The 23,643-nt window shown below is 41.2% G+C and overlaps 1 protein-coding gene across 2 annotated transcripts in view; it reads right to left on the reverse strand.

The window, feature by feature from the left end:
• Window positions 1-794: 794 nt before the first annotated feature.
• Window positions 795-23,643, reverse strand: part of prkd2 (protein kinase D2) — a 31,983-nt gene continuing 9,134 nt past the window's right edge. Inside the window, exons 3-20 of one of the 2 annotated variants that reach the window (XM_023407553.2) lie at window positions 10,888-11,026; window positions 10,408-10,539; window positions 10,032-10,231; window positions 9,428-9,611; window positions 9,235-9,306; window positions 9,042-9,059; window positions 8,710-8,869; window positions 8,498-8,609; window positions 7,620-7,697; window positions 7,207-7,525; window positions 6,772-6,824; window positions 6,593-6,665; window positions 6,113-6,219; window positions 4,463-4,624; window positions 4,098-4,196; window positions 3,705-3,972; window positions 3,155-3,240; window positions 795-2,335 (exon numbers count right to left, since the gene is read on the reverse strand). In XM_023407553.2, the coding sequence (XP_023263321.1) occupies window positions 2,111-2,335; window positions 3,155-3,240; window positions 3,705-3,972; window positions 4,098-4,196; window positions 4,463-4,624; window positions 6,113-6,219; window positions 6,593-6,665; window positions 6,772-6,824; window positions 7,207-7,525; window positions 7,620-7,697; window positions 8,498-8,609; window positions 8,710-8,869; window positions 9,042-9,059; window positions 9,235-9,306; window positions 9,428-9,611; window positions 10,032-10,231; window positions 10,408-10,539; window positions 10,888-11,026 (2,487 nt within the window). In that variant the 3' untranslated portion in view covers window positions 795-2,110. The remainder of the gene's footprint in view (window positions 2,336-3,154; window positions 3,241-3,704; window positions 3,973-4,097; window positions 4,197-4,462; window positions 4,625-6,112; window positions 6,220-6,592; window positions 6,666-6,771; window positions 6,825-7,206; window positions 7,526-7,619; window positions 7,698-8,497; window positions 8,610-8,709; window positions 8,870-9,041; window positions 9,060-9,234; window positions 9,307-9,427; window positions 9,612-10,031; window positions 10,232-10,407; window positions 10,540-10,887; window positions 11,027-23,643) is intronic. The other variant, XM_023407554.2, reaches the window with a different exon arrangement.

The raw sequence follows: 23,643 nt of genomic DNA on the forward strand, positions 1-23,643 counted from the left end.
CTAGCTGATGCGAAGGCGACAAACCTGCCTACAACTGAAAGAAATAAAAGGACACTGAAAGAGAGAAAGAATATATCATTAGTCATTGTTTTGGCAATGATGATGGATGTAGTGTAGGAGTACCAAGGGTGCACTTTCAACTAGAGTAGCAAGCTGAAGTGTGCTCATCACAGAATGGAAAACAATTCAGTCTCTTCGTCTCTGTAGCCACAGGGTCCTCTTGAGTGCCACTTGGTCTGTGAGGTGTAATATGTGTAAAAAATTGTCTTTGTCCTTTGACAGCTGAGAGAATTTTTTTTTGTGTGTGTGCGTGCGTGTGTGTGTGTGTGTGTGTGTGTGTTCATATGCATACATAAATCCATCTTATCATAAATCCATGTTGCAAGCGCCCATATAAGAGCATCCTTGAATTTCTGTATTGGCCCTAGTGTCAGTACATTTAAGAAGAAATTACAGTCGGCATATTTGGGATAATCTGCTGTTCGTTGGAGAGGGAAAAAAAATAACAGTCTGTCAGACTGTGAGTAGAAAAGTAATTTATTGCTGCAGCGCAAGTGGTACTTATTCTTTTGTCATTCAAAGCATGTTTTTTTCCCACTATAGAAAACCTGAGTGACAGTAATGGTCCTTGCTTCTTAAACATATTGCTGAGGAAAAGCAAATTGTCTGTATATGACTGACAAGTATTTTAGTGGTAAATCATCGTCACATTTCCGTGCCTGCTCGGTTTTACCTGTTACAATTTCTAGATAACATCCGCGATACAATAAATAAAACTTCCAAGACAAAAAGAATATTGTTCAAGGTTTTGTATTATCTGTTACAAAGGCTAGGATCATCCTTCAAACATGTTATACACAGTCTACACATATTTGACAACTACCTAAAGTTCAGGTTACACATGTGTATAATAGACCATCATAACTACAGTATGTTTTATATTGTGTCTAAATAATTCTACTTCACAGAAACATGCAACATATTGACATGACAGCTTGTCAATAATTGAACTACATACACTCTCAAAAAGTCTAGTTTAGTAACCCAAGCGCTTACATCATAGGGAGAGGTCTGCTCTTGCTAAATGAGATGTCCATCCATCTTCTCATCAGCGACAGTATGTGAATCTCATATACAGGCATCTGTGGGAACATGCTACTCACCACAAACTGCTTGACAGGAATAGCTGTTGAGGCTATTGTTGTCTAATATGTCCACTGCAGGTAGAGACGTCTTACATGACTGTTAAAAACTGTCGGGTCATGGCAGGTAATAAATAGCCCCAATGCTAGAGTTCATTTAAACCCACAATGCCATGTTTAATGACATATATTTTCTAAAAGCCTCTTGTGGTTCAAGACTCCAGTGGTAATTACTGGAGGCTTTGCTGTCGCCAGATCAATAATTCCAGTTTTCACTACAGGACATGAGTTTATGGGAACACATTTGTGACTACAGATGGGTATGATGCCATTATCTGCACATTAGTAATTACCAACCCAGAGGAAGTCTTTTGTCACTGCAAAGAGATTGAACCCGTTTTTACTGAGGACCTAAGACAGACTGTAATTCCAGTCAGTCCAACTCAATGACACTAAAAACAAATGTTAGTTTTAATTGAAGGCAGTTCAATTTTAAATTTAAACTCCTATTTGTTTACAAAAATACCTGTAGCAAATTCTTATCTTTGATCAATTGTGGCAAAATGGTATTTCCTGCTTCAATTTGAAGTGCTTCACGCTGAGAAGGAAAATAAGATGCTGTTTTTTTTTGTGTGTTCCAAATTTTGATTTAAAGTTTGACTCCAATTTTGACGGCAAAGACTCATTATGAAAGAGTTCAATATTTCAAAAGATGAAAAAGGACCAATCACCACAGAGGTAAATGATTAGAAGGAAGTTTTGATGAACTCAGTCTGTAAAAGCGAGCGCTGGCACACAGCAGATGTTGTGCTGTGAAAGTCTGAACAGCTGGACACTATTCTCATTAGAACCATGTGAATCTTTGCAACTTAATGTCTCTGGCAGACTCTAGGTCTACCATCTCATTCTCCCTCCCCCTTCTTCTTTTCTCCGTCCTAAATGATCTTGAGTTGTCTATCTCTCCCTGGTCAGAGGATGCTGACCCTCTCAGTGAGGCCTTGCACATCTGCATCCTCCCCGCCCTCCTCATCGTCAGAGCCTGGCGCAGGAGGAGGAGGCACAAGGTGAGCGGGGTAAGGCATAGTATGTTCACGGGCAAACATTTGCCAGCGGCTGTCATCACTCTCATGGGTGATGTAACGCCCGCCAAGTTTCGTCTCCAGTTCCCGCAGGTCCAGCCATGTCTGATAGTCCTGAGAAATGGGATATGAGAATATACACAGGGGTGAAATTTCAGTTTCAGTTTAAGGAGCCTTGAAATTAGATCAGAGTTAAAAAGCTTTTATGTGTTTATAGTGCAACATCCAGTAATAACCTTTGGTTGTGTGAATGTGTGTGTGCGTGTGTGTATGCCTGTGTACGTTCATGAGCGTGTGCAAGTAAGAACTTGAATGATCCTATTGCCTGTTTCTGAGTTAATTATAAATGACACTTTCATCCAAGTTAGGGCTGCTGTTACATTGAAAATGAATTAATCCATGCACATTTGAACAAACAAAAACAACAACAACAACAGCCAGTGGGATGGCTTAAACCTCCAAAGAAAACTGATCTGTTTTTCCACTGTATATATATTTTGCTTTGAGGGAGACATTTAAGAACTGTTCAGTCAATGAAAACATAATTTTTATAGCTAATCCGTCCTCCTACATCCTCAATAACGTTCCAAAATATCAGCCTTGAGCAGCCGTCTTGCCGCTGCAGACTCCCTTGTGCTTATATTTGCCCTTTCTTGTAATGGCCATATATTTTATTGAGGGATTTGCAGAAGTAAAGAAAAAAAGGTAAAGTTCTTTTGAGGTATTACTTTGCCACTAAAATTATTGGGAGTCACCATATCAGGAAAAAGAGCTGCTTCCTGTACTTTTAATTCAGGATTAATGGAAGTACTGGAAGGCTGATAAAATACCAAAGTATCAGACAGACTTTAAACCATGTTCTTGTTTGTTATAAATTTCAAAAAGTATTAAACAATGTGTGTTTACTTGAGTGAAGTCGTGTTGATATGCTACCTGTAAGTATGAATGGCTGAGACTCTTGTCCACGCTATAGCGTTTCCTCATCTTAACTTGAAGCAGGTTGTTGATCAAGTCGATTGCTGGGAAACACAAAGATATACGCATTGCTCAATGAAGAGAAACTGACAAATGACAGTATAAGAAGTCATTAGAAATATCATGCTTTAACATTCTTGGTACATCTGAACAATTCTATTCCTGCATTTAGTTGTGGCAGAGATACAATGCAATGAACAGGAACCTGGTTCATCATGATTACGATTGCTCAATTGAAAAGTGGCTTATCATAGTCTGATTGCGTAATATATTGTGAAATAAAAAAGTGTAACGTGTAATGGCTTGTCATGCGTTCACGGTTAGTGTTAACCTTTTTCTAATAAGTGGCCAGTTTATTAGGAACACCTAGCTAAAACGAATGCAGTCTAATACCACAGTCCTGCAATAAATCCTCATGAAGGTTATAATGTTCAGTGTGTTTCTACTTCCGCTTCTTGGTGTTTCAAACAATCACATTCTCCTCTCATCCCTGCCCCTCCGTGTTTACCATCACTGGAGATCTGTTTCCAGGGGTTGGGAGGGTACATGAAGGCCGCATTGTGGATCTGGTCGTTGATGTCTTCATCCTCATTAAATGGGAACGTTCCACTCAGGCTGACATACATAATGACGCCGACCGACCACATGTCCAATGAGCGGTTATAGCCCTGGTTCAGCAGAACCTCGGGGGCCAGGTAGGCAGGTGTACCAACAACAGAGCGACGAAAAGACTTCTCACCAATGATACGAGCAAAGCCAAAGTCACACAACTTCACCTGAGAGAGAGAGAGAAACAGTGTGAAAACAAGGGGGGAAGAAACATTTCAGTGTGAAAACCACAACTGCTGCGTATGATGATGCATTTAGTGTAGTGTATATGTATTTGTGCATGTGTATATACCTGAGGAAAAGGATCAGCAGAGGCGAGGAGCACGTTCTCTGGTTTCAGATCACAGTGAACGATGTTTTTAAAGTGCAGGTGTCTGAGAGCTGCAAGAATCTGCAAACAGACATAGATGCATACCCACAACCACAAAAACAGGATATGAATTAGTCAGTCCCCACTCTAAAAAGCCAAACACACATACATACTGTACATTTCAGTGAGTTCTGATGTAGGCAGCAAGACACTGCTGCATCAGGACGTCATTGTGAGTAATAAGTGGCTCACAAGCATACAACAACAGCAACAGCAATGCTTTCGGTGTTGTGATGTATACTCGGTTTCTAGAAAAAAATCCCCTGTCTGCTGGGGCGCATACACACCTGTGTGATGAGGAACTTAGTGAGCCTCTCAGGCAATCTGCCTTTCTCACTGGAGAGGATCATCTCCAGCATGTCACCATGTAGCTTCTCCATCACCACAAACACTTTCTCTGGGGTCTCAAACATACACTCCAGGTTCACAATGCCCAGATGACGTAAACTCTGAGAGAGTGATGAGAGAGGAGGAGGAGGAGGAGGATGAGGAGGATGGAAGAAAAAGGTGGGTGATGAGGAAAATGGGAGTGTTTGAAAAGAAGGGGGGGGCGAGAGAGAGAGAGAGAGAGAGAGAGAGAGAAGTTGGGTGAAGAAAGAATGACAGAGACAGACAGCAACAGACAGCAAGCCACAAACGGAGGGATGTGAAACACAGCAGAGTGAGAAAAATTTATCATTAAATGGATATGCTCCAGAAATACCATAAAAGGCATTTAATTGCGTATTGATATGATTCAGAGGGACATTTCATCACCAGGTATTTCACTTGAAATCCGGGGAGTGTAGTGATGTCTGATAGGCCAAATGAATAACTACAGAGGTGAAGGGAAAGTCGAGTCTTCTAGGGACAGAGTTGTAAACAAGTGGACAGACCACTGTACCTCTGTCTCCATCTGCTGGTGCACAATGTACTCTACATTTAAGTAGGTGCTTAAACCAGCTCAAGACAGCAAAAATGAAATGGATTTCTGTTTCTAAATTATACATTCTTCTCAAGTCATGTTGTCTTTCTGTCATTTTAAAGAACTTAGATACTTTCTGTTAGCAATTTATTCTTAACTTTATAAATAATGTACAGTCTCAAAATTAGTGTTTGTTGGTTAGTTGGTTTTTTATATGTAGTTTTATTTACAGTTCTCCAGGTTTTTGAAGTATGAAAAATGGATCTGAGTTTGTAATGTAATTCATGTCTACAATGAAGAGTATAAAGTGAGTAATGGAGCCCGATTTAAGAAAGACTTCATGTATGTTATTTAGGACAGCAGGTGGTTGAGACATTGTGTTCCCAAAAGGCAATTGAATTATTACATTGTTTTAACTCAAACATTTAAGGCAAATATCATACACAAAATAAATATTACAAATTCATGATGATTTATCACTGGGAACATTTGCTGCAAATGTGCAAGGCAGGTATCAGATAACTCATTTGTGGCCTTTGTGATAGAAATCTGTCTATTGTTAAACCACACAGCCACCGTTAATGTGTCCCAAACTGATCATCTTAGTGCTTTGATACTATTGTCCTTTTAAAAACAACCATAAGCACTATGGGAGTGGAAATGTCCTTTCCTTTCAAAAACGGTCCACAGACCAGATATTGGTTTAGCCAGACACTGAGGCATCGGTTCCTAAGAAGTAACCACAGAACAAGCTGCTTCCTTTTAGCAATACTTCTTAACATGATTCATACTGGGATATGTGGGAAGTTACTGAGTTTCACAGTCCAATTGAGTCAATACAAACCTTATCAATGTCACTATGGACACCAGTATTGTAATGAATGACAGCATTTTTCATTTTTCATGTACGTGCCAACATAATTCACAACACCGATTTCCAATATACCACAAAGCACCTGTTACTGTGTCAGCATTTGTGTATATGTACAAATGGTACTCATTTGCAGCTGCAGTGAAAGGTATGCGTGTTTACCTGCAGTATGGCCACCTCATTCCTCAGCTGGCTCTCCTGCTTGGTGGGAAAGCGGAGCTTGTCAATGACTTTGACCGCTACGTCCCTCCCTGTTTTCCTGTGCTTTCCTGATGAAGAAAAGCAAGGTTAGTAACAGATGTGGCTGTAAACTGAACCTTACATATGGACATATATTGGAGCCTGTCATCCAGAGTTTGTGATGTATTTAAAATAGTGCTCCAATGACCACCACATGACAAATGTCTTCATATATACAGTAGAACTAGACTTTGACATGTGGAATTGGTGGAGTTCCCCTTTAAAGACACATCTACTGTCAGGCATGCATCAGTGTAGTCCATGTTTTGGAAGGTTTGTGATGTACTGTCTTGTGTCTTGTTAGCTTTAACCCATTCAGTTGACCTTCACAGAATCTAATCTAATCTAATCTAATCAATCTAGAGCTCAGTCAGCAGCATCACTGGACATAGATCTACATACCTCCATACACGACTCCAAATTGCCCAGATCCCAGCACTTCATCAGCAAAAATCTGGTACACTGTACCAATGTCCTGTAGGAATGTACTTCATTTAATAAATCATTTAATCATCATTCTCACTGTAAATATTCATTTAAAGACTGAATGAAATAGGTAAAAAAAAAGAAAAAGATCATACCACATTCTCTTGGATTTGACTGTTGGACACTGATATGCTGATAGAGGCTTGTCCTGAAAAAAACAAAAACAATACCAGGAACAATGTACAGGTTACAGAGTTTTATGAATTCTAGGTTGTGTATTTAAGGAGCACTACCTGTCAACAACTAATATCTCACATGTACTGTATGGTATTTTTCTCCAACACTAGAAAAGGAAGACTTTGCTCAACCTCAGCTCGACATACGAAACTGAAATGAAAGAACGATTTAACTTATTGGAAAAGTTTATCATCAGATTAAATAAAGACCAAACCTCGTCCTGTAAATCAGCTCATGTTGCTTCTGATGCTTCTGATTTTGTCATTTTTTTATTAATCATCCCCATCCATAAAACTCTTAGTAAATATCATAACCAAAAATGCACCATCCACATTTGGCTGCTCTCAACTTACTATGAGTTGTGTTCCCCTCAGCTGGCGGGGCATCCTGAAAGATGACAGGCATGAGGGCCTGGCGAATGGCGCTCTCCCACGCCTTGGCTACTTCACGCCCAATGCCGCTATTGGGCGCCACTTGGCTAGGCGAGGGAGGTGTCTGGGGGACAGTCGGCGGGTTGCTGGGTTTCAGAGGGGGGAGGGTGTTGGGGTCCTCCCCTACAAAGTAGCACATAGTGCCTGTGATGAGCTCGAAGCAGTGGGGATTTGTGCCGGGGGGGACAAGATTGAAGTTGCCAGCAGGACGCAACTCCAGAATCTCAGAAAGAGGGATCTCCTGCAAGCGGATGGACCAGAGATATGGTAACAAACTTCAACTTCATATTAATGACTTGAGATCATAGCTTTTTCGTGGAGTTAACTGTACTTACCTTGTAGTATTTGTTGGAGGTGTTGTTCTGGAAAAGGATGATGCACTTACAGTCCAGACGCCAGTAGTGCCTCTTTCTCTGTTTGGGGTTGGAGTAGGATGGAATGAGTCAGGGCAACAAAGACAAGGCATTGAAGAGTGGGATAGGGAGAGGACAGAGGGTGAACAATGGGGCTTGGATCTGGGGGTAAAGCTCAAGGGTCAACATGGATGCATTTCAAGTACGGAGGTGACGTCCAGAGGATGAGAAGAGAGGCCAGGTGAGAAGAAGGATAACCAGGAGTAAGAGCTGCAAGACGAGAAGGTGGAAACAAAAAGAAAGAGAAAAGAGACAAAAGTGAAAGGAAGAAAAAAAAGTGCTAGTGCAGCCAGAGGAAAAACAAGCATGAAAAAGACTACAGAGGCAGAAAAGTTTCTTTGAGGTCAAATATGTCGAACAGAGAAAGAAAAAGTGGAAAATGGGCTTTTAGCTTGAATTGACCACACGTCTGCTGAGTGCTATTATGTTTTCAGGGAGAGTCAGCCACATCATCAATCTTCAACTATTCCTTCTTCCATATAAATACACACTCATTGCACACTCACAAACCTGCACAAATAGAAAAGAAAAAGGAAGCAATAACTGCCTTGAAGGCAAGAGAATAAATGGTCAAGCTCGAAAGTGTTTGGAGAGGAGCTGGTGGACAGGGAAAATAAACTGATGATGAGGTTGAGTGAGTGGAAAGTAAACAAACTTGCTGCAATAAATAAGAAAAGAACATGAAGAAAGTGGGTTCATGCATCTAGAGGAAACTGACTTCAATCCATATGTGCAGCTCCTACAACAATGACAGAGATATTTAGCTTCGGTAGCATGGGAATTTTGGGTGATGTTTTTACCAGTGTGTCCTTATTGCTGTAGTGAACCATCCATCCTTCTTTGATAGCTGTACTGGATCGACGGGTTGTCTGTCTCACCGACTGTACCACCCTCATAAGCGGGATGTAAACACTGGAAGAAGCAAAACGTGTTTGAATTTGTGTTCCTCATATAACAGCCCTTTGGAGATTTATTCGTAGCTGTTCTCTAAATGTCTGTGTTTTCCTCCTACCTCTGATCTCCGCTGGTTCCGTCCTGGTTGTTGTCAGGAGAAAAGGACCCGGGTATGCTGCAGGCCTCGTCCGAGTCATCCATTGAAGACTTGTCCGAGTTGTCATAGTCACTGGTGTAGTCCATGGGCACTTCAGGGTCCGCACTGGGACTCAACATGTCTGGAGCAAAAATGAGGCAAAGAAAGGTTTGAGTGCGACTTGATTTAAAGTTACAATGTGTTTAAAATGCTGTGGAAAAATACTACTACTTGCCACTTCTAGAACTACTACTAAGCTATAAAGGGAGAGTGCAGCGTTACATGCATCAATACTGAGCACCGATAATACTTACCACAGTTACTTCTGTTGTCTGAGAAGATAAAAACATTAGTGCCAGTGAGTTTCAGTCTTGCTAAATAATGACTTATATTACGTGTGGTTATTAAAGTAACCTAGTTCTGAAATGAATGCTTTTATCAAATCAATGCAGGGTTAAAAGAGTCATTAACAGAAAAGAAAAGTGATAGATTTATATCTTCCCTCACCTCCAATAGTCTCCCCGAGGCAGTCATTTGGAACCTTGTACGCACAGCGCTTGTGGCAGTTGAACTTGCAGTCTGAGAGGAATAAAACACAATTCATTCTGATCAGATTCTATGTAATATGGTTGGATTTATATAGCAACTCTACTGGACACTGGACATCCAGAAGTGAGTCTCTCTCTTTGCATGTACTCACCTTTGCACTGTAAGCCCTGCCTGAACAGTCCTCGAAGAAGCCTCTTGCAGTACTGGCACACCGTCGGCCGTGTGTACGAATGGACAGCGAACGTGTGGGGCACCTTCACTTTGCTCATCAGGATCTTGTCCAGATGAACTGGTCGGCCTGTGTAGAAGCGCCGGGCCTCACTGGGGGTCCGTGGCTAGCAGAATAGACGGGAAATAAAAATTATCAACGACACAGTTTGTGTGTGAGTAAGTAAATAACCAACCCTTTAATTACTTAATTTAATTATGTCCTCAAATTTGCAATAATTGATTTTATTTTTTGGCCACTTGGGGGCAGCGGAAACAATTTATAAACCCAACTTTGAAATATCATCACCTTTTAAGTTGCTTATTTACACATCCAGCAGCTTTAGCATGTATTGGATGTCATGTTTAAGTCCAATAATTTCCTTTAAGCTTTGTTCTTGGTCTCTACCAATAATAATACCCAATTTGTGACAGCAACATGAAACAAAGCTGTTTCATGTGGTCAAATAAATGTTGCCCATGGACTCCTCCTTAGTTTTAATAGTCTAAAAATGAGCAGAGCATTGTGTGCATGAATCCACCAGTACCATTTGTGTGTGTGAGCGGATGAGGGTAGCATCTTCTGTGCAGGTGGAGGCCGTCCCAACACTGTACACTGACTCAGTGGTGGAGAGACGCAGGGACTGGCTGCTGCTCAGGGAGGTGGTGGACAGACGCCGTTTACGAGCTCCACTGCAGTTGTTTGGTATGCTGAAAGCACAGCGCTTGTGGTAGTTTAGTCCACATCCTGCAGGGGGCAGCATCGATCAAAGAACCAGCAGAGGGAGCAGCAGATCAGCAGAGCAGGAGAGAGGAGAATGTGGCGCATGTTTGGTGAGTGTTACAGATCATTTCTCAGAGAAATGTGTAGACCACATCAAAAAATCTTTTCCTCTTCACACTTAGTCTCTCTGATTTTCTCACCGTCACACTTGAGCCCTTGTCTGACCAGTCCAAACAGCATCTCTCCGCAGTGGTCACAGAAGGCTGGGGCCCGGTATGAGTGCACATTGAGGGCATGGGGCCGAATCTGGAAATCTTCAAATGTGGCTGCCGCTAAAAGAGATAACAGGGATAGAGTGTGGTCACTGTTTCACGATACAATCACACCACTGTGCAGAATAAAGACTGATTAGATGGATAAGACGGAAACAGGATGGAAAAATAGATGGGTTTTGTTCCTGACAGGGGAGCATTACAATTTGAAACAATGAAAGAACAGATTAGGCCTGTGGAAGATATTACCTGTAGTAAAATAAGCAGATAAGCACTGATTCCAAGAGTGGTGTTGCAGAGTAACAACAGTAATGCAAGAGAGATTACAGAGGAAAAAAGAAGGAAGAAAATTTAGTGTAGATTTTAATATGGCTGACATATTTGAAGAGAGGAGTGCTGGTTTCTTACCAGAGAGCACCACCTCCACCAGATCTCCTTCCTGAATGTCGCTGGCAGCTTTAACCAGTTGCAGGATGTTGTTGGTGGATGTGTCATGCTTGAACAGCAAGATCTTGTCATAAATGCCATAGAAGCCACACTCTGGGAACTAGAACAAACAAACATGGCATAAAAGAAATGTAGGAGGATCAACTGTATAAAAAAAAAAAAAAAAAAAAAAAAGCAGAATTGTGATTGACATTGTGATTTTATCTCCAGGAGGGCTGGTAGTTGAAAGACTGGTGCTGCATTTCATATAATATAATAAAGGGCTTTATGTCAGCAGCCTGTCAGGCGATCTAGTCAAATCAACACGTCACTGAGCTTCTGTTAGTGACAGAAAAAGCTCCAGATCGAATAAAGCCAAATACATAAACAGAAGCAACCAGCTGTAACGGCAGAAAACAAGCCATCTGATGAAACGGAACGGACGCACACACAGACACACACCAACACATTTAACGCTGTGACATAACTTTCTTTTTCATCCTGTCAATTCCAAACATGATTTTAACAAGTCATAAATTCAATAACTTTTAATATCTAATCAAATGTGTTTAAATAACTTTAAATTAATTGTAAAATTGGACAATAATTCTCTTGGAGTGTAGATTTATGAAATATTAATTTTACTTGTATTTCATCAAATAGATGGTGTTTCATAGGACTCCATAAAAATAATGACAAAAGATATGAAAAACTTAACATGCATGAAAATGTACATGAGAGTTTTGAATTGAGACCAGAACCTGGGACTTTGTATAACTGTGCCACATGTGGCCCACTCAGGAATCCACCCACTGACATACCCTGTATTAACTCAGCAGCCCCTCTTTGTATTCAAGCTGGGAGAAAGTTGTTATTACACGTTGGTCATTTACAACTGACATCCTAAACAGTCACAGCTCTGCTATTTTCATTAACAGTTGAAAACATCACACTGTGAACACAGAACATGCAGCAACAAAGCAATGATTCTATGTTCTCAGGCATATGACATTACTGTATGCCGTTAACCAATTCTATCATGCCCTGTTATACAAAGTGCCTGGGATATGTAGCAGCCCTCACACACACACACACATGCACACGCACACACACACACACGCACACACACACACACACACACACACACACATGTAACCACTGATATACAAGAGACACTGGCTGAATTCCACTAATTGAGCAACTTGGTCAATGTGGAATGGGAGACAAAAGGAGAAACTTTATCCTATCTTCCTATCAGTCATACTCAAGTACACACATATACACCCACACACACCCACACACACACACACACACACAAAGGTGTTTCCATGAAGCTCCTCAAGAGATATGAGAGATGAGAGTGTCAGTCAGAAGTCAGCAGAGCGCAGGGAAACCCTGCTCTCCTGAATAGTTAATACTGTCTGGTTCACCTCAGTGGCCACACCACACAGGACACCACAGGTATACATCTTTAAAATTAATTTGTCTTTTGGGGAGAACACATGAGACACTCTAGATCAGACCAGAGGAGTAAGAAGAAAAGGAATAAACACACACACACATGATCCTCCCAGTCTCTCTTGTTGTTTTTCCCACGTCAGAGTTACGATTCAACATCTGGCCGAGTTCTAGCTAATTAAAGGAAGGGGAACCCTGGTCTCCACCCTGGAACGACACAATGACACACATACACCTCCTCGCTTACCAACAGACACACCCTCCTTACAAACAGCAACACCCCCCCCCCCACCCCCCCATTTCCCTTCTTGTCTCCTAAACACACATACACACACAGTCCCGCTCTCATTTCCCAACAGGCACTCCACAGCACCACATCTGAAATCCAGGCCTGGTTTGTACTGCTGCCAAGCTACACAGTGAGTCCACCACGCCCCACCAGTGGGCTACTGCTACTGACCACACAGTCAACAACAAGACACAAAAAGCACACAGTGGCCTTAACAGCCATTACATGCATCTACAATAAAGGAAGTGAACAGATATAAGGCTAAAGAACAAGAAGGTGGAATATAAACCCAAGCCGTGGTAGAGAGGTGTGAAAGGTGTGCGAGCAAATCAGTGTAGCACAACCATTTAAATAATGCCTCTGTTTGTTTAGCATACTCATTATGCAAAGTTGATTCCCAAACATTTAGAGGAAAGATAGCAGTAACTCTTCTTACAGCTACTAAGGAGACATTAACTTTGGATAACTAGGGGAATCCACAACTGTGACATATTATCTACTTATAAAGTCGATGTGGGGAATCTGCATTTGTTTTGTTTGTGACCACTTGATGAATGTAAGCTCCAGTAGTATTCACTGTCCTTACAGCTCTCCAGCTAGCTTCATCTTTCTTCTGTTTGGTGCTGGACAGGTAGTGTATACTGCTTTTCCATTGAAAACAGCTGTCTACTGCGTTGGGGAACAACGCTGATGAGAGCTGTGACACTGAGCCAAAAGGTGTGGGCCATAAAACCCCAAACCATGAGCTGAAAGACACCATAAAGCTCCAGGAAAAAACAGTGACAGCGAAGCAGCTCCCAATACTGAATAGGAAATTCTGTCAGGTGCATGTTCATGGCTGAAAGCATAAAGGTGAAAGAAATGGCAGCACTCACACTAAAATAGTCTTCTATTTTAATATGGGGCAAACGACGAACGTGTATCAGCAATAAGGTGTCATCAGCATAAAATATATATAGATTAAAGATTATAAATCTCGGTAAGACTGGACCGAAGGGGACAGCAGATTTGGTGATACATAACACGATACTTTGTTACGATAGAATATTGATTATAGCTGCTTTAAACAAATCATTCAAATGTTTTGTTCACCCAAATTACATCTAATGGTATCCAGCCATGAACATAGTTATGCTTTTGTTGTTTTGCCTAGGAGAGAAGAGATTGACAATAGCTTTGTGAAAAGTATTTAGTTTCAGTCAGTCAACTCATGTGGAATAGATTGAGATATGTGAATGTTGATGTGTAAAACATTAATGTTTGGGAGGTGGCAGCAAGCAGTGGCATAGCTTTCAGGTAAGTGGCAGTGTGCCATGCAGTACACCGCCATAATTAAAATGGGTGCACTGGATATGCGTAGGAGTGAGAGAATGTCATGTGAGTGTAGCGGCACTTCGAGTTGAACTCCATGAACTGGCTCGCAGGCTTCGCTTCATTAGTGGTGATCACAGAATTTTAAAAATTCAGAAACTTCATGTCTTTCCAAACTCATGAACCCATTACTCTGAATAATCCATAAAACATGCTGTCAACAGTTTTCTCAGGGACTGTTTCTTTGGTCGTAGTTCCAGTCGAACCAATTGAGCGAGGCCTGTGGATTATTCTGAGTAGCAGGGACACACTGTTTATGGAGAGAAACTCTAATGTTGAATTCTTGCAATTTTTCAGTGCTGTGAGAAACACAGAAGAAATTCCAATCATCTCCATTATGCTGGTGTGGAGGCAGACAAACTCAAGAGATGGTTATCTAGGTCAGAACTATCTGCATGTCTAGATACACCTGCAGTTAGAGAGAAAATCATCTGCCTCTTAAGATAAAGATTTTCCCTGCCCATGTTGCCAAGTGCTTGCTCATGGTGGGAATTGTTGGGCCTCTGTAATAAATATTATAACAAGTATGGTCTGAACATGCTCTATTTGAAAAGTGCCCTGAGATAACTTCTTGTGATTTGGCGCCATATAAATAAAAATTTACTTGACTTGCCTTTTTGTAATTTAGGTGAAAAGACAATTTTACCCCAAGACGTCTACAAATGTTTGTGGCTTTGGGTCAATTAGACAATAAAGATATTCATGAGAAGAGGCTCCAAAATTTCCCAGCTCCAGACTTAAAAACCCACAAGTTCTCTGACAGGAGTGAATCATGTAATAACATGTAATGCATCAGTACCTGGGACTGCCACAAATAAGACCAACTGCTGCCACTTGTAATTACAAACACCCACAGAGCCCAGATCACAGGAGACTCCCTGCTCTGCCCAAATCCACAGACAACCCTCAGCCTAAGTCATTTGTAAACCCTTTCTGATGCCAGCGTCTCTGCTATTAGCCTCACACTGTTTCTGTTGCTGCTCACTTGCTTACCAAAGAAACAAGGCGAGTCATATTATCCTGCGCCTACTGTCCAACACATACACAATGCTCCAACCACAACTGCAGCTGCCACGTCTGTGCAGACCACACGTCTTTACAGCTCTTCTGAAAAGCACAATATCCCAACTCCCCAAAAACCACAGTTCCCTCTGAGAAAATGACCATTTTCTTCTTTTCTTCTCCCACTGTTCCAGTTTCCAGTCAAAGTACAGGGTGGAAAGAGCAGAAAAGCCGCACATTACTTCTGTCTGTATGTGAACATGGTGAAAAATGACATTCTTTGTCTTGTAATTACATAATCACATCTATATGTTTGTGTGTACACTTTATACTAACTTTGTGGGTAGAGGTTAGGAGTGTGGTTGCAAGAGACTATGTGTGCGTGTGTGACTACTGTCTGCAGACGGCAGAGCTGTTTGTATTATCATATGCACCGTAGTATAGAGTATGGTGTGGTTTGCCTGGAGACAGGGTTGTGTCTCTAGCTGCTTTCTTTGGGTTACCAGGGATCAGGTTACCCCGCATTGCCTGCACTATTCCTGCAGCTCTTTGGGCCAATGAAGCCATTATGAGTGAAATGAATTATGGACTAGGCTTTCTTTATCCCAACCCCTCCCCTTGTTTCCCATCACTCTTATTTTCCTCTTTGGTGCAGTGTTTATTAACTTTACTTTTCTTCTGGGCTGTCCAACTTTCCTCATCATCCATTATATCTCTTACTCTTATGCTGTCTCTTATTTTTTGAGGCACTCTGAAAAGAAACAAGAGAAAAGGACTGAAGAAAAGCATTCTGTCATCTTTTCTGAGCTGAACCATCCACTAACACTATCCTCAATTCGGTCTACTCCCTTGCTCACGAGCTGATGCAATGTTAAGGCCGGCCAGCAGCGCGTCCTCACTAATGACTTCACTAACCTACTTTATTCGAAGGTTCGATGTTGTGTTCCGCTCTGGACATGATGAAATGTTTTTCCGTGGAAGTAGATGGAGCAAAACGCACATCAATCTAGAAATCCACACAGCACAATGAGAGAGAGAAACTTTCAAGATTCTTTATCTCCATTTCTTTGTCCTACTGAGCCATTTCAGTCAAATGCATTTATGTTCTACTTCCATTTATTGTTTGTTCCTTCTATAGTCTCTTCGTAGTTTTCAATATGTATGTATTTAGAGATGCAATGATTAGTCAATTAACTGATTAGTCAATCGAAAGAAAATTAATTGGCACAAATTTTGATATTTCTATATTTATCAATAATATAGATAATCATTGAATCAGTGAATAACCCGGGCTTTTTGAAAATGAAGAACTATTTGATGTGAATAGTTGCAGCCAAGATCTATGATTTATTTTTTTTTAAGATTTTTTTTCTGATGGATTAGTCGTATATTCAACATATATAATATGTCGAATTTGGATTAAACTAGAAGACGTCTGCTATGTGTACTGCTAAGTGTCAAAACATGATCTGTCATTGCAGAACACAGAGAAATGCAATCATTGCAATCTCTGAGGTTTTTGTCACGCTTTGGTTTTGCAACAGCATCATAACCAATACATCACATGGGTTATTTTCATATTCTGGTGTTGCCTGGATTGCCATACCAACATGCACTGAGCTATCACCAAGCACAATATGCTAATTTGTCTCATAAGAACCAGAGATATTGATTCATTGACCCTTAGTAAGATACAGTTTTAATTAAATGATTGCGTTAACAGGAAGTTGTCCAAATTGGAATGAAAAAGTGAACAACCCTATATCTAAATTTAGCGCAGACGCAGCACAACATCACCGTCACGCTAAACAATGACAACTGATACTTTCTCTGTGTGTTGTTGCTACTGTCAATAACGTCAATGAGGGCAAACACCTTTATCCAGGTTACTCGCTCAGTCATTATTAAAAACACACACTGGGATCTAAAACACTCGAAAACAAACAAAACAAGTGATATCACTCCGTGTGTACACTTCACACACAAAAACAACTTTCTCATCATATCGCTGTGATGTCATGGAGCAAAGGCCTTTTGTGAGAGAAATTTGAGCTCAGACACACTGTATTCAAGACACAGACACATCTGATGCCACAGCACCGTGTGCCATTTCCTCTGCGCTCACATTTCTGTTGGTTTGTTCATTTCCTTGTTGACCACCACAGCCCCTGGACATATGATGCAGTTCACAAGCGCAGAGGTAATGGCTGAGATCTTTTGTCTGAAGTGCAACAAGTGCAGACAAACTGGAACATGTAGAATATGAAGCGATGATCTAATTCCTCCTTCCTCTTCCAGTCAGCTTTATACTAGTGCTGCCATATGACCGTTATAGAAGCATTTCATTAGCTTCTTCTTGTTGTTATTGATGAGCTGCTTTGAGAAACCACTGAATAATCGCCAGTTTTTTTTTTTTTGTTTTTTTTTTAAATCAAAGACAATCAAGACAAAAACGTGAGAAATTTAACAAGTGCAAGAAAAGGACCAGCAGTGGGGTCATGCAGAGTTTTTCTCAACACTTCAGCAACAGGTTAGCATCGCCTCATCAAAGCACTGATGCTTGCACACAAGGAGCACCACTGATGTCCACTTGAGTCGATTCAATTTCAACCTCAAGGGCTTGTCAAACGGTTTAAGAGCGGTGCTAAATATAGACCATCTTTATATAAAGACGCAGCATGTGTGAAGAACACAGAGACTTTTATGTCCTGCTGAAAGCCACTTGCTTCTGCTTTTCATCCTCCCCATCACTTCCCCTCCAGCAGCTCAGCATGAGCCACCTTCGACCACCAAGCTGCACAAACATACAAGCACGCACACTCAGGCACAAACACACACACACAAACTCATAAGCACCTTTACACAGCCTCAGAGCCATCTGACAAAGCTCTGCAGTTCATAGACAGATTTACTCATCAACGAAGCAGTCGAGATCAAGCCTGTGTTGTGTTTATTCTTATAAAATACATTACTCTTATGGAACAGTTTTTATGCAGACTCATGGATGTAATTTGCTTCAATTGGGAGCCATTTATCCCCTCAATTTGATTTTACGTCAGTTGCAAAATGGCAAAAATGAAAGCAACTTTCACGCCCTATAAAGTAAAGAGTTCACACGAAGCACCGCATAATACTTGGGATGTAACTCTACCAACTGCTCTGTCAGCTATTAGTGGCTGTTGCTGGTTTTATTTGACATCAACATGTTGACATGTTTTTCACCACATAAAGCGAAACTCCACAAGGTCCATGAACTCACAAATAAAGGACTTTTCTGTCTGCCTCAGGGCCAGGGGCCTCCGCGCCATGCCTGTGCTGTTTGAGTGCTGCATCACTACCATTCTACTCACCATACGACATTATTTGCACCTATCTATTCGGTAAGTACTTTCAGTGCCATCATTTATTTTTGCAGTGTCATGATTAGTATTCACAGTATTGTAAGTATTAATTTTATCTGTGACTTCCACAACACAGGAAACTGCAGCTGTGAGCATGTGGTTTCTAGTGTTTCAAATGTGTAAGGTAACATAAGTACGAACATCATGTACGTCTGAGGAGGAAGAGTAATGGCATGTTAAATATAAGGCAGTTGCCTTAGTCACAGAAAATACACACATTTAGAAAAGAGCAGCTATTTATGAAGTTCATGTTAATCTTGTAGGTAATCTATTATAACTTTTAAGAGACATGCAACCAGTTCATCATTTTTCTGACTCGTGTATGAAGAACTAAAGTTACCACATTTTGGTAGCATGGGAGAAAGAAGTGGAGTGGCAGCACAGCTCGAGTGTCACATTCTGGAAAGATTTATTGTCAGTGGTAGTCAAGACTGTAATGGAATAAATATGATACTATAACCACTTTAAACTGTCCTCTGCAGCTGTTGCTTTACTTTTTAATAGTGCAGTGAAGAGGAGAGAGTCGGGAGGAGGACTGAGATGTTACAGAATGGCAGGGGCTGGATTGTGTTTACACAGTGCAGTACGTTACAGAAACACTGCAGCTCTGCAGAATCAGTCAGGCCCAACTTCAAATGATGACAACACACGATCAACAACTGAGAATCAGCGTGGATGAAACACAAGACCCGCAGAGTATGACACTGCACACTGAGCTGTGTAAACACACTGACCTCTATAGCCTTACATGGTCCTCCACACTGATGTGTCTCTGCAACAGAGGCTGGTTATCACAACAGGAACCTGATCGAGCCATTTTATAGTCAAGAGGAAACACGCTGCATCCCCTCAAACAACAGACATTGTTTAAACATCCACGTCTTACTGTGTGACAAATCACACACCCTCCTGCCCACGTGTGTGCGTGTACACACTCACATTCTTGTGCACACACACTGTCAAAGATCATGATAAAGGGTTTTCATTCACCTGCAATTTACTCTGTGTGCGTGTGTGTGTGTATTTATGCTTTTGTATTTGCATAAACCATCCCTCTCCTTAAGAAGAATCCTTCTCCCAAAGTGTAATTGTTGGACCATAACTGCCTCAATCCTTGTTAACATGTCAGGCACGGGACTCAGAAAGAACCACCCCACCTTTCTGAAAGTGATGAGGTGTTTAATGAGGGGTTGCTGTGGTAACGGGCATGTAAAGACGTCAACGATCTGCCCTCATTAGCTCCTGACAACAACTTGGCGCAACGCAGGAATTTTTCCTTTTGTGCTGACAGTGTTAGCGATGGAACAAACGTGTTACTGGCCCGGCGGCCTATTTTTATCCCCAGTGAGGTCACAAACTGACGAAGGGATGGAGCAAACGACAAAAATGACAGCCATTCCTGCCCTCGCGGTGCCCTCAGTCACCTGGAGAGTCCATGCTGGTTTTTAAGAAAACAAAAGAGCACGAGCAGCCGTCTTGCTCACGTCATGTATTAAATCACAGGGGAGTGTGACAGGTCTGTGCCACGAGGACAAGGAATTAAGTAGGTTAATACCCATGACGTCAACTAACCGCCGCCCATGACAGACGCAAAGAAGGAAGATGAAATGAATATGAATCAACAAAGAAAGTGTACACACAAGGAACAACAACTGAAAAGCTTCATGACGTAGTTCAGTTTACCATCATGTCACGTATACTACAACTCATTCAATCACTTGATTTCTTTCATCATCTGACTGTCAGTGGGCCTCTCCACATGCAGCAGCGTCATACTTCAACACAAACACACCTGTGATCGGAGGTGGATGTTCTGAGCCTTCCTGTTTCTGTTCAAGTATTTGTCTGTTCATCTCCGTCAACCCTTCTCACAGACATAGACACACACTCTAACACACAAATAACCACACAGGAGAGACGGCACTTGTGTGACCACATACACTTGTTGTAAGAAGTTGAAAGCGAGCTGAGAGCTTGTGCAGCAGGATGTAGTTTATCAATGGAAATAATGAGAATCCGTTTAGCACGATCAGCTTCTTTACAAGGAGACACTAAATGCCAAATGCAAAAAGCTTCTTTCTTCCTGGATTTGATGTGTTTCCTGTTGAAACATTATACTGAGGCTAGACATGAGACACAGGAGGGATGTTTTAAAGGTGTAAACCAATGGGGCATCTGTCGGGAGGAAAATATTTTATAATTTGATAGGTGAGGCTGAGAGTTTGGTGTTCTCAAAAAAAAAAAAATTGGATTCCTGCAACTTTCACTCACTTTTTTGGAATGCCCGTCTAAATGGTTGAAGCCTAATGGCGCCGCTCATTCAAAGTCAGAGGTGATGCTTGTTATGATTGCAGCACAACATGGCAAAGAAATTGACTTCATGACTGAAGAAACCTCCGCAAGCTAATGAGACGCAAACACATTTATTTACATTTTTTACAAGTTGCTGGACCATAGCAAGCTTACTAAATATAATGTGAAGAAATTGCAAAGACATAACAGTCAGGCAGGCTGTTAATTATGTAGGAACTACCTTTGAAAAATAGCAAAAAAAAAACAAAAAAACACTGACTCTCTTAGTTTCATTTGATGCTTAAGTAGGTAGTTTTTTTGCTGACAGGGTAGCCATAAGAATCTGATATGCCCGTAGTGCCAAATTTGTTTTTGAGTCTTTCTGCCCATGAAATTGCTGATTCACAGCATAAATTCTCAATTAAAATTTGATGTAAATCAGCAAAATAAAAATGTTTATGTATTCCGGGAGCTCTGCAGAATGGTATGATGAGCCAAAAACTTAAAAAAAAACTTCAAAACTTATATTAGACACAGAGTGCAAGACTGTCTGCTCCTTATTTTCTTAATAGGCAAGACAACTGTACTGTACTGTATACTTTGCTTTTCTGTTTTCCCTTGACTCATGTTTTGTGTGTGTGTGTGTGTGTGTGTGTGTGTGTGCGTGTGTGTGTGTGTGTGTGTCATCCTGGAGAGCAGAGACATAATCAGGTTTACAGTCCTGACCTGCTAGTTTCTACATACCAGAGATAACTGTGTAAGCCTGAGAGACTGAGGGGAAGGGGGAAATGTAAATCCACACACACACACACAGACCTACAAACAGCCACGACTGAAAACACACAAACAAGAAATGCAACAGTAACAATGTAAACATGTGTAAACACAATTGGATTTCTAAACAGAACATACAAACATGCATACCTAAGAATACATGTTGCGTGTGTTGCATGCAGCGGCAAAAGCCTATCAAGCACATGACCCGAAGAATGCAAACAGCCTGGGTTTAATACACACACACACATGCACAGTATATATATATATATATATATATATATATATATAAACAAACGTGATAAATGTGACATGTTTCCTGCCACAAAGAACCTTTCAGTCCAGCGTGCATAAAAAGAACTTGTCAAAGAGAGCACCGACAAATGCACGTCACAAGGTGTATATGACAGCCAAAAGACAGAAAGAAAGTAAAAGTATAAGCCGACTGAAACGGACAAAGTTCACAGAAAAGACAAATATAACGAGACGCTGTATAGTGGTAAAAAAAAGTGTGTGTGTGTGCGCGCGGTCAGTAAGTGGAAAAAGCTTAGTCTCAAGCAGAAGCGCAGGGACAAAGCACCTCATTCTGTTCCAAGCATCAAGGAGGACGAAGAGGTAACATGAGACCCGTGACCAGGCATGAGAGAGGGGCCTGGGGATAAAGGAGACGAGCACTGCTGTTCTGAACCAGCCTTTGTTGGTAGCTGCTCCTTTCTCCATCAACCGAACCCCCCCACCCCACACACACCCCCGCCATCCTCACCCTCCTCCTCCTCTTCCCCTCTGTCCTTCCTTGGCTTGGTAATGGGCAGGTAAACCGATAGGAACTTTGGATTCAGTCCAATCTGTGCGCATCGAACAACTCAGTGATTCATGACGAGAGGGAGAGACAGAGAACAGGTCTTCATGAGAGGAGAAGGCAAGTCTGTGCTGTTTGGTGCTGATGCTAAAACGACCTCATCAGACTTCTTCGTGTTTCAGGACTAAGTTCTACGGTTTGGTTCAGACCTCAGTTTTTGAACCACGGTTCGGTTCATTCACACGATACAAGTGTCCATGATCTTGTTGTCGTTTGTGTCGTTGTGATTATGGTCTCGGTTACAGAATCTCCACAGCCCTAAACAGCAGGATTGTCTATGGTTATCTATATTTTACTGTATTTATATATTATATTCATTTTGTATGATTAAGTTAAACAAACATTTTGGTTAAAGCAAAATTGTTTGTTTAACCCCAGGCAGGATTTGAGCCAGGGATTTCTTAGAGGTTTAGAAAGTTAGTTTCACTCATACAGAGGCGAGCTCACTGAGAATGCTTGCAATGCAATCGAGAGTCAGTAGAAAGGTCTAAGCAGGTGTTGTGTACTCATGTTTGGAAAAACTGCAGCCTGGTTGCTAAATGTACAGTTCCTTAAGGGATATTAGGTGCGTTTCCATCCAAATGTTGTGTAACTCTTCAGTTAATTTTTTATAAAAGCCAAAAAAAAAGAAAATGAAAATCAGCGCGTTTCCATAAACTACTGTTCCAGAAACATTGTGAAGAAAGTGCAACAAGATCTCATCAAAATCATAAGTGTCTGTAAACGCTTCTGTAACTCCAGTGACTCTGAGAATTTCATCACTGCTTTCAATGTAATGGCATGTACTATGTGTATTAGTTACATGGCTGATTTGTTTTATATAGGTCCACTGTGTGGGGATTTTGCTGGTGGAGCAATACAGCAACACATGGTGCATACAGCACAATATAGGTTATAAAAGAAGAAGCGAAAGCAGGCTCCTCATTGTCTTAACAGTCCAGTCACAGTTGAGGCATCTGCCTCTGACATCAGAAAAAATCCCTATAATGACAGTGATTTCTTCAGAACTCATAAATTCCTACAGTAAACACAGGTGCTTATGGTGGTGGGGTTACTTCTCGTTATATTTTCTAGAAACTTTCATGGATTGAGATGGACACATTTTTGGAGACCTCTCTGATCCTCTGCTCTCTCTTCACTTCATCCTTTTTTCTCTTTTTTTTTTTCTTAAATATCTATTTTCTGATCATCCATTTCTCTGGCTATGAATTCACCTTGCGTTCTACAGAGTGACCATAAAGAAACACCACACACACACACACACACACACACACACACACACACACACACAC

The sequence above is a fragment of the Seriola lalandi genome, unplaced genomic scaffold (assembly GCF_002814215.2).
Source record: "Seriola lalandi dorsalis isolate HSWRI2012SDOR001 ecotype SW California unplaced genomic scaffold, Sedor1 jcf7180002054338, whole genome shotgun sequence".
NCBI classification, from domain to species: Eukaryota; Metazoa; Chordata; class Actinopteri; order Carangiformes; family Carangidae; genus Seriola; species Seriola lalandi.